This window comes from Embiotoca jacksoni, unplaced genomic scaffold, assembly GCF_022577435.1.
Source record: "Embiotoca jacksoni isolate LCO1_2020_lvr unplaced genomic scaffold, fEmbJac1.0.p SCAF_1, whole genome shotgun sequence".
Classification (NCBI taxonomy): domain Eukaryota; kingdom Metazoa; phylum Chordata; class Actinopteri; family Embiotocidae; genus Embiotoca; species Embiotoca jacksoni.
Genome location: NW_027185229.1, coordinates 15,696,493 through 15,707,642, shown reverse-complemented (window position 1 = coordinate 15,707,642; position 11,150 = coordinate 15,696,493). Strand labels below are relative to the sequence as shown.

The following is an 11,150-nucleotide window of genomic DNA, read 5'->3' as shown; positions in this document are numbered from 1 at the left end:
TTAAAAGTCCCTATTTATGGACAAAACCAATAATATAGTGATTCAAGTATTGTATGGCTTGGTCAAAATTGAGTTTAAATAAAAATGGCTGCTAACTGGGTCCTCCAGCAGCTGTGAAAGAGTAGTTTAAAAAAAAAAATGGAGGCTGGACAAAAGAAAGATAAAAACAAAGTGGAAGAAACACCATACAGAGACTGTGGATTGATCAATGAATCCTCATGATTCAATCTACAAACTATATTGTACTGTGTAATTGTTTGAAAAGAGGAGAGAAAAAGAGAGCAAAAGACAAATCCCAGCACTGTGGGGAAAGGTTTGCCACATCCAGCCAGTATTTGTGACCCTTTGCATGCCTGCAAGCAAGAAGCAAGAGCCCCTTAAATCAATGCTTGAGCTAATTGCTGTTAGAGCTGAAAAGAGGGGCCTGGGTTACAGCAATAGGATCAATGTTTATTGTGTGGATGAGCCGGCAATTGTGCCTGAATAAACTCAAATTAGAGTATTTCTGCCCTATTTACATATGAGTTGCACAGAGACAACAGGCAGTAATCCCTCCATGCTGAGATGCAGGTGTAAAACAAAACAGAGTAGGGATGTTCTTTAAGGTTATTAACAGGAAAACTAATGTTATAGGACGGCAACCTGCTGGGCTAACTATGGCACTGTGCCTATGGGGATTGACGTAAGTTATTACCTACCTCCACCTACAGCTGCCTAGGCTTGATTAGCAGTGATTAAAAAAGAATACAAATCACAAATCCTCAATTTCAGTAAAACATTACACTTTTTATTCAATATATCTACGGCTACTGACGACATGAAATGTTCCACCAGATTTCTAAGAAATAATTTAATAAATCAGTGTATATGTCTAACAACAAACAGCTGTACAAGAACTTTTAAGAAGAAAATGAACAGAGTTGTTTCTTTCAGCAACAGTTATGTGTATGTATATATGTGCTGCAGTAAAATGATGTACAAGGCATCTAAACAACATATTTTACATATATACAAGTTAGTAATTCCCTGTAGAGTGTGATGTCAAGGTTTAAAAGAAGTAGAGACAGAATTTACTTTATACAATTTCTAATAAAGATTATAAGAAGTGATTAATAGCATTATTCGTGGCAAATAAATAATTCACTGATGTTTTATACATAAATTGGAAGTCAATAATAAGAACAAGTCATTGGCTGCCAAAATGTTAAAATGTATTACAAGCGGGTGCTTTTTAACCTTTTTTTGTATTTTTATTTTTTTTAACATCCAGTCTGCAGTTGTAAAATAGTTCCTGATAGATGTATTTTGATCCACATGCTTTTGGATCCAGAAGGCCAGTGGTCTCAGTGCCAGAGGGTCTCCTGGAAGAATGAAATGGTTCACTTATAAGGGATTTTTTTTTTCCCCCTTATAAGTGAACCATTTCAAACACCAGCAACCTGGCAACCCCAAAGTGCTTTTTTCCGAAATAACTGCTCTGTAACATAAGAGCTTTATATGAACTGTTCCTTAGTTAAGTAACTTGCACCTTATATTCCGTTAGGTTGTAAAAGGCGCCTTGTTAAAATGTGAGCATTCATGTTGAAATGTTTGACTCAATGACTGAAGTTACAATTCCTACATTATGAAACTAAATGATGATGGATTTAGTAATGCTATAGCATTGCCTCCATGTAAAAAAAAAAAAAAAAAAGAATAGACATTTTATATTATTTTATTTACTATCTGCGGTGAATAAAATAACATTGCCTTTTTCTATATTAGCCACCCCTATGAACCGCCCTTAAACCCAACCAATCCCGTTGTATGAACTCTCCTCTCTCCCCCTAACTTGGTGGAAGTCCCTCAGGTAAAATGGCCTGCAAACACATGAATTCAACACGGCCCTTGTGGCGAATAGAAGAGAGGCTGCTGCTCATTGTAACTCCCACACAACACTGTGGATTCCAGCAAACTTCTTGTGTGCCTCTAGAGAAAAAGCCTCTCTTTTCTTTGTCCTTGTGTACCTCCAACCAAGCTAAGTCTTTTCTTTTTCCTCTCTCCCTCTTTAATCCGTCCCTCTATTTCAGGAAGAAGAAGAAAAAAAAAAAAAAAAAACAGGTTCACGCAGTGCTTTAGTGGCTAAAAGTGAAAGAGCTTGCGTTTTTTTTCTTTCTTTTTTCCCTCACTGCGCTGAGCTGAGCCTTGAATCGCTCTGGAAAATTGCCTCTTTTGAATAGGAAGGAGGAACAACGTTTAATAGGATCCAAAGGGAGTCTGCGCTCTTAAACAGGTGGAAATTGGACGTCCTCGAATTTATACAAATAGTAAGTATAAGGCGGTGTGGAAAAGAAGGGATCCAATCTCCGAGGATTAGCAGCTCTCTCCTGAAAAAAAAAAAAAAAAAAATTACAAACTAGGAAAAGAAAAAAAAAAAGATTACTGTGTTGTTAACCAAATTAAAGCAGTGGACGCACTCAGCTCCTCCAATGCCTGTTTAATAATGAAAACACAATTATGATCAGAACATGTTCTTCCATTCTCTTGAGGGAAACGGTTTCATATTTATTTCGCAGTTGACATATGGAAGCCTATAACCCGTGCCAAACCCCTCTATATATTTTGCTATGAGGGCGTGCAGGTTGCTGAGGGCGTCTCCCTGTCACCCAGTTAAGAGTTTGGGTGCCCGCTGATGTCAGGAGACACTGATCCGCGCTGAGGAGGGGCGGGCGCTGCCAACATGTGACAGAGAGCAGTCGGCTGGTTTCTCCACTCCCATCTGACCATTAAAGAGGTAAACTCCAACACAGACTCAACTTTATGCTCTCACGTTCCCCTGGAGCTCCGACTGCAACATTTTTTGGGGTCTTTTTTTTTTTTTTTTTTTTTTTTTTTTTAACTCCTCTCACCTCTTCTTCTTCCTCTTCTTCTTCTCCAACGAGCTCTGTAATGTCCTGTTAATTTTGTGTGCACTAGTTAATGAGCATTAATCCATCACCCCTGGACGCTTTTGTTGCGGGGGGATGGCCATTTGAATGCAAATGCGTGACACTGACAGCAAGGTGCTTATTAATCTGATGTGTCCTCCTGTCTTTTCTGTTGGGAGCTCAGGAGAGTGAAAAGACGCGGGCAGCTGGAGGAGCGAGTCGGAACTATACCGGGAGTTGCTCACACCAAGTTCTGCTCTGCTGCAAACAAAACAACAACAACAACAACAGCAAAATGGCAAGTTCTGCCTCCTTGGAGACGGTTATGTCCTGTGGTAGGACCGTGCCGTCCGCGGCTCCCAAAACCCTGGCCTTCTCCATAGACCGAATCATGTCCAAGAACTCGGAGCCAAAAAGGAGCGCGGAGGAGCGGTCAGAGGGGAAGAAGCTGCTGGGGATCTGCTCCCCGATTCCCTGCATGATCCCGCTGCAGCCCTTTAGCTACGACCTCCAAGCCAAGGCGCTGATGAACTACTCAGAACTGTGGAGAGCCAGTTTCAGGGGAACTTTCTGCGGTTCCGCTGCCGCTCCGTGTAAAGGGAATTGTGGCATGTGCGGCAAAGCGGACCCGGTCTTGAAACAGCCGCTGCTGACGTCTGGGAGCAGGGTGGTGAAACCGCAGGTCATCCACCAGACCGTCTCCGTGCCCGGCGGCGGCGGCGGCTCACTCTACTATCTCAACTACCTGGACTCTGCTTACCAGCAGTCAGAGCTGTTGGCCGGACACTGGTTCTCCAACCCGCAGGCCCAGGCCTCTCTGTCCGCGCACCACAGACTCTTGTTGCTGGAGAATGCCAAGCTGGCCGGGGTGGGCGCCGAGAAGCTTCCCACACCTCAATACCCGCACAAGGAACATCTGCCGGGACAGCTGGACCAGATAGTGAAGGAGAACCACGGCCTGACCGCCGAGAAGAACGGCGTCAAGACGCACAGTAAACTCAGCGGCAGCGGCAGTGCAGATGGAAAACCGAAAAACTTCACCTGTGAAGTGTGTGGAAAGGTAAGAAAGGGACGAAACGCAGCTGGAAAACTACTGAACAACAATTTTTTTTTTCTATTCAAATTTAACGTTTTAATAATGATAATGTATCAACGTATTCTATTACAACGAAAACTTTTACTTGACAATGACTAATTGAAAAAAAAAATATTTCGTTAGCAACTGCATTAAATTCCGGTTAGTCTAAATTTGAAGTATTTTACGCGCAGATTTCAGAGGGACTGACAATCTAAAATCTCTGCTGTTGTTTGTTAAAATTATTCTTGCTAATATTCCGTGTGCTCTTGTATCCTCCGCAGGTTTTTAACGCGCATTACAATCTGACCCGACATATGCCGGTGCACACCGGGGCCCGGCCCTTCGTGTGTAAAGTGTGCGGGAAGGGCTTTCGGCAGGCCAGCACCTTGTGCAGACACAAGATCATCCACACGCAGGTGAGACGCGGCGCACACCGCGTCACTTCATCAGTGTCTGACTTACTAAAAATCCCACTTTTCATTTTATTTTCGTTTCAACAGTTTTTTTTTTTCTCTTTAATTTCCCTTTAAAAGGAAAAGCCTCATAAATGCAACCAGTGTGGGAAGGCGTTCAACAGAAGCTCGACGCTCAACACTCACGTACGAATCCACGCCGGATACAAACCTTTTGTCTGCGAGTTCTGCGGCAAAGGCTTCCACCAGAAAGGTAAATGACCCGCTGATACCATGTTTATAAAAAAAAAAAAAAAAAAAAAAAACATGAGCCGAATTAGGAAGGAACATTTTTCAAAACTTCCCCTTTGCGGCTTTACTTGAGCCGGCACCAAAATCCTCAGATGGTTCTAATTTACCAAACATATTTTGGTAGCTCTCGGTGTGTCTGTACTCCAAATTATATGATACAAAAAAAATATAATATTTATTTTCTCTTTTGTTGCGTCTCAAAATGTATTATCAAGCCGAGAAAAAAAAAAAAAGAAAAACGCGCTTTGGAGCTTGTTTCAAGAAGGGCCTCGTTTCTTCATATTTATTGATTATCCTCCTGTTTTAAGGCAGTGAGTTTACAGAAAATCCGATGCGATCTATAGATGCAAAATAATTTTTTTTTTTTTTTTTTTTTTTTTTTTTTTTAAATCACATTTTTATGAAAGAAAATGAGAACTCGGTGAGAATCAAACGTCCCGTTTGTTTGAGGAATTTCATGCAGCGTGCTTCTGGCTGATTGATTTTGGGCTCTAATGCTGTTGGACAGTATTTTGCAGTGTTGCTGCGGGCATTCATTTGTTTTCCTGCGTAGTTGGACTTGAGACTTGATCAAAATACGATATTATGTGCAGTAATTTCACTGCATTTCATTTGGCAGGAGGAGACAGATTTTTCTCTCTCTCGACAATGACAGCTTAGAGTTTCTTCAACACTCATATTTCTGTGAGAGGGCCGCCATGCAGTGGTCTCTGTTTGTCTGGAGGAATCCTGAGTTTTTGGATTTGTCAGCGTGCTGAAATAAATACGAGCTGGGGTAAAAAAAAAAAAAAAGCAGCACCATATGCTGCTGCTCACAGTTGTCTGTGAGATCTGAAAAGGGGAAATAATTGCAGGCTCACCGATGAGCATGAAGCGATCAGTGAAAATAGGACATGTCACTTTACACGAACTAATGCTCCCTTCAAGGCGGCAGCATTTGCTCTGGGTCAGCTGCTAGACCCCGGCAAAGTTGGGAATCGGGGCTCTTTTTTTTTTGGAGTTGTCGCTGTACTTGATTTTGACAAAGTTTGACAACTTCTTGACTTCAACACACAAAAACCTGATTAATGAAGACTGCGCAGAGCAGAGGGACCGAAGAGGCTCGAACTTCGCAACGAACTGCTGACCTTGGAAAAGGAAAAGAAAAGAGAAGAAAAGGGGGCCTCTTTCATCCTCACTTTTTAATAAGATTCCCAGTAAAAAAAAAAAAAAAGTACAGTGTCTCACCTTCTCCCCCCCCTACTTCTCTTCAGTCATTTAAAAATTGTTGATCTGTGATTGAAAATCTGCTTGGTTGAGTTCTTGAAGAAAATGCATCTACTTTCTCCAAATGACTGTACCTTCCTTTTGGCATATATATATATATATATATATATTTTTTTTTTTAAATATTTAATGAAAGGTGGAATTAACCCACCTGGCATCACTGCGGCACACACATAACCCAGGTTGTGCTGACATATTATATCAGAATTTACTACATTTTTAGTCAAAGGGAAAATGTTGAAGTCCCAATAGAGTTAACCTCAAATAATCCAGAGGACAAAGAAGAGTGGCTAATATAATGCATGTTCTTTTTTTTTTTTGTGGCTTCTTTTTCTGTGCCTCAATATTTATTTTTTTTATCATGCTATTCTGCAGAAGAAAGACATTTAGAATTATGTTTGCAAATTTTATTTTTCACATTTTCACACAGGAAGATATATATTTATGAAGGTACGTTATTTTCACCAGAAGTCACGGGAAATTGCCTGAGCTTGGTGTGATGTTATTCATACTTTGCACACAGTTCATGTTACATATAGAGCTGAAAGGACGAGTTCAATTTTGGATAAAAAAAAACAACAACAACAACAACTAACAAGACAATTGTTTGTAATTTCACCACTCTTTTCTCTTTGAATAATTCTGAGGTTTGAACTGCTGGTCAAGAGAAGTTAGAAGACTTCTTATGAGCTCACATGGCATAAGTTGCTGACATTGTTTAAATGACAATAGATAGATCAATTAATAATTAATATCATAGTTGAAAGCAGCTGTTTTTGCACTCAAAGACACATCTTCACATTATGTTTCTGTTAAGTCATCCCATGTCTTCATGTGTTCCTTCTGTTATCTCCCAGGAAACTACAAGAACCACAAGTTGACACACAGCGGGGAAAAGCAGTACAAGTGCTCCATCTGCAACAAGGCCTTCCACCAGGTCTACAACTTGACGTTCCACATGCACACACACAATGACAAGAAGCCTTTCACCTGCGCCACCTGTGGCAAGGGCTTCTGCCGCAACTTCGACCTGAAGAAACACATCAGGAAGCTGCACGACAACGTCTTATCTGGGGCGTCAGAGGCCTCCAGGGAGCTGCAGAGCTGAGCCACTGCTCACTCGTTGCTGCACTTCCACTGCTCGGGCTGCGAGGCCTCAGAGACTGGCTTACTGTGGGTGCTGCATTCGCAGCTACACTGAACAGTTTTGCGAAGGTCCAGAAAGAAGAAGGTGGTGGAGTCCAAGAAAAACTGGACATGATCTCTTAAATAGAGCTGTGGTAATAAGTTTAAGGATTCTGTGAAAGTGACACTGCAGGGAATAAAGAACAACACCACACACTTAACACTGGGTCCCAACCTGTAGGAGTAGGGATTTCTTTTATGTCCAGATAGAATTTCTTCCTGCATTTTCACTCAGAAGCATCCAACGGGGGGAGAAATCATCCGTCTCCACCATGGAACTGTAAATAATAGGGTATGGAAATATTAAAAAAAAAAAAAAAAAAATGTTATTTAAATTGTGAATGCCTGAGAAGTGCATTGCCATGTTGTGTAGTTCACAGAAAAAAAAATGTTAATGTGAATAAATAAGTTATAACTTATAATGAAAACTGAATGTTTGAGCCACATTGTTTCAATTTTTTTTTAAGGGATTTGAAAATAAAACTGAAAAATGTCATGGCAGTTATATTGGCTAAGTCTAGAAAAAAAAAAAAAAAACGGTGTGCGTTTTAACTGACGGCTGCAAAGCTAGACAACACGGAAACAAATTTAAAACCACAGTTTCATACTTTTAGAAAAATAAGAGCAGAAACATGTCAGGAAATATTTTGAGAATGTAAATACACACTAGAATTACATAAAAAGTCATCGATAAAAGAGAACACAGAACAAAGAAAAAAAAACCGAAATAAACAATAAGGAAAACACATTAACACAAATAAACAACAGTGACAACACATTACAAAACAAATAAACAAAGCAGAAAACAACAGTAGCTACTTAAAATCAACTGTACAATTTCAAAAGCAAGGAATCTGTTTAGATTTGTGACCTGGTTTGTTGTTGTAGTCTAACAAGCACATTCTTCTTCTGATGTCAAGTTTGTTTTCTTCTTGTTTTTTTTGTTTTGTATTTATTTATTTTTCCCCCTGATTCAATTAGTTTATACCTCTGGACTGCTAAGCTAAATCTAATACTACGATTTTGAGCTTTAAGAGATGACAGGTTTGTTTATTTCTAAGATCGATAATGTATTTGTTGATGACGGGGCTATCAGCGGGAGAACGAGTGCCGGTTTACGGACAGTGTGAAGGGACCTGCGTCAGTGCGCTCAATTCTCGGTGTTTTATCTTGGGAGTGTTGGTAGAAAGCCACATATAGACTCACTCTGACTCTACTGTATGCTCTGCAGCCACTTTGCTTCAACATTTATTGACAGACACGATCTTAATAATGCAGCATTTACACTTGACTCTGGCGTAATGGCGCAAATAATCAGAGATAACATGGCCCCTTGAAAGCGAATTACGTTAACCAGCTAAACGGCCTCGGGGGGCTCGACTGGTGTGTGTGTGTGTGTGTGTGTGTGTGTGTGTGTGGCGGCGGGAGGAGGGGTGTGTGTGTGTGTGGGGGGGGTCTCATCCTGAGCCGCTCATCAGAACAGGAGATAATAGAGCACTCAGGCCGCAGCTCCTCATCTGGGCCTCCGCGTTAATGGAGCACAAGTTATTCTCTGCACGGCTTCTGGAACAATATTATCCCTGCACACATTCTGTCGAGAGGCAGATCCGTGTTCCCAAATGGCGCTCTTTCTATTAACAGCCAATTAGCGCTCGACCGGGCCGGCCAGGCCTGCAGAAGCCTGGCAGGGCTAATGTTAGCAGATGCATGCCCTGCTCACCTATTTCATCAAGTCTGCACCAGACACAGACGTTTGCAGCAAAATCGGCCCAACTGGTAACTTTACTAAACGAGACTACAGGGCCGGAGGTCAGCAAGCCCTACAATTAGGGAACTGTGCTCCAGGCGGCATCATGTCAGTGCAGCTCTACTAACATTTAAATGAGATGCTCTTCTCTATTGATGGAAAGCTTTGGGAACTCAAACGGCTTAAGCGGCAGCACGGCTGTCGACAATTTGGATAGAAGGTTAACATTTGATGAAAACAACAGAGATCTGAACGGACATGAGATTCCACGTCTTGCAATTTTCGAACAAGTCGAAAATAGGAATCATATTAAAGTAGCCTACAAGTCTACATTAGTATTCCCCCCCCCCATGTTTTACTGTGAAATTCCAGCCGATGCCCTAATGTCCCGCCTCCTATCTCTGTCTGATGAATACAAAATGTCAACATTGTCTGAAATATTCATTTGTCAGTGAGTAATCTCGTAAACGGTGGTTTTTTATTCTGTTTCAAATCCTTCCCGACAATTCTACGAATATTCAATGAAGATATAGCCTATAAGTCTGAGTGAACAAATACCAGAGTCTACTTAAAAAAAAATAATAATAATAATAATCCACACAAAAGTAATGTGTGACTTGACCTCAGTGGTCGCCCTGCCCATCTTCACACATCTGCACTTCCTGCGCTTTCTTTCCATTCAGGGAACATGCAGCAGTCTAATACAGGAAGGACTGATATGACCTTAGTACGTTAAAAGACATCGGTTTGTCTTATATCCAAGGCAATGTGTGTGGTGAGAAGAAGAAAACACACACACCAAGCAGCCGCGTGTGCGCACATGAGTCCAGGGCCTGCAGGCTGCGGGGACATGAACGAAAATGTGTACCGCGCAGTAAACAACCTAAAGACAGACAAGTTGCCCTTTTCCCCGCACCTTTTTTTTTTTTTTTTTTTTTTTTTCCTGCGCCTCTTCCAACATCTGAGCAACCGGCTCAACCTCCGCAAACACGTTAATTGACGAGCGGGAGCTTTAATTAAGGCGCGCCCACGAGGAGTCAGAGGGGGAGCGACGGGAGCGCGCGCTAATCAGCTGTCAACAACATGAGGACATCTTTCTTTTTGCTCTCTCCGCCAACGGGGGATCGCCGAGGGATTCAGGCAATTTATGGGCCACAAAGGAGCTCGTTTGAGACAGGAAGAGAAGAAAAGCGAGAGGCGGACTTTTTGTCTGGCCGAATGAATTGATTGTAAATGGGAGATTAGCGGGGACGCTTCAGCGGCGGCCCGCAAGTGCCCGATCGAGGAGGCGGGAGAGAAAAGGACCAATTAAGTCTACCAAATGTTAACTTACATCAGTTTCCCCGCAGTTTAGCCCACATGAAATTCCAATTAAAGCGTCCCCGGGGTAGTAGCTTTTTTTTCTTTAGGAGCGGGTGGAGGGGTGACAGTTTGGGTCACTCAGCCAGCAGACAACGTTCCCACAATATCTGAGAAAATAACCTAGAGGCTGTAGATGGGCCATTTAGAGAGTAATACAAGCATTGTATGTAACAATATTCCTAATACACTGTATAGCAGATCAAAACTCTGTGAGAATATAGGCCTACTAATTCCTTCGAGCAGCACAATAATTAAAGCACAGGATGCCAGCTGGTTTTCACAAATTTATTACAAAATACATATCATTGTTTGAAACAAAAACAACATATAATTATAGTTACATGCTGACAAAAATTTTTTTTATAGAGCTGCAATGATTAGTTTATTAATTGATTATTGATCACAAGAAAATTGATCTGTAATTATTCTGATAATTGTTTTGGTCACGAGATTTGTTTTTAGTCTCAAACATACTTCCAGAGACATGAAATATCTTCGACTAACAGGCAGATAAATCAAGTCATCTAAAGACATCTGCACGGCTGTTATTCACTGTTGCCTGACATTTCATATAGGCTAATGATTCATAAAATAATCCAGAAAATAAACGGAAGAATAATTAATTGGAGGGAAAAGAACAAGATGAGAGAATAAAGTCACATCCCTCCAGGTTCAAACAAGATCTGCAAAGAGGCAGTTTTCTTTGTCTGAACACCTAAAATAACAGCAAACGTTTGCTGGCTGCAAAACTAACTCAAACAGTTTTCACATGATTTCACTGTTAACTTGCTCAGTGTTTGGAGGTGCAGCTGTGCATTTATTTTCTTTGAATCTGGTTGCCTGACAACTCCTGCATTTGATTTTTTTACAAAGATGTGATGAACCTCATCAATGTTTTTACA

General features: G+C 41.2%; 1 protein-coding gene across 2 annotated transcripts; it reads left to right on the top strand.

The window, feature by feature from the left end:
- Positions 1-2,661: 2,661 nt before the first annotated feature.
- On the top strand, positions 2,662-7,574 carry fezf2 (FEZ family zinc finger 2). Of its 2 annotated transcripts, XM_069141787.1 has the most exons (5): positions 2,662-2,773; positions 3,091-3,966; positions 4,266-4,400; positions 4,518-4,650; positions 6,812-7,574. In XM_069141787.1, exons 2-5 carry the CDS (start codon positions 3,202-3,204, stop codon positions 7,060-7,062), a joined length of 1,284 nt encoding a protein of 427 aa, XP_068997888.1. In that variant the 5' UTR covers positions 2,662-2,773; positions 3,091-3,201; the 3' UTR covers positions 7,063-7,574. The 2 variants fall into 2 exon arrangements, with proteins under 2 accessions (XP_068997888.1, XP_068997811.1); XM_069141710.1 differs by lacking the exon at positions 2,662-2,773 and having other exon boundaries at positions 2,785-3,966.
- The last annotated feature ends 3,576 nt before the right edge of the window (positions 7,575-11,150 follow it).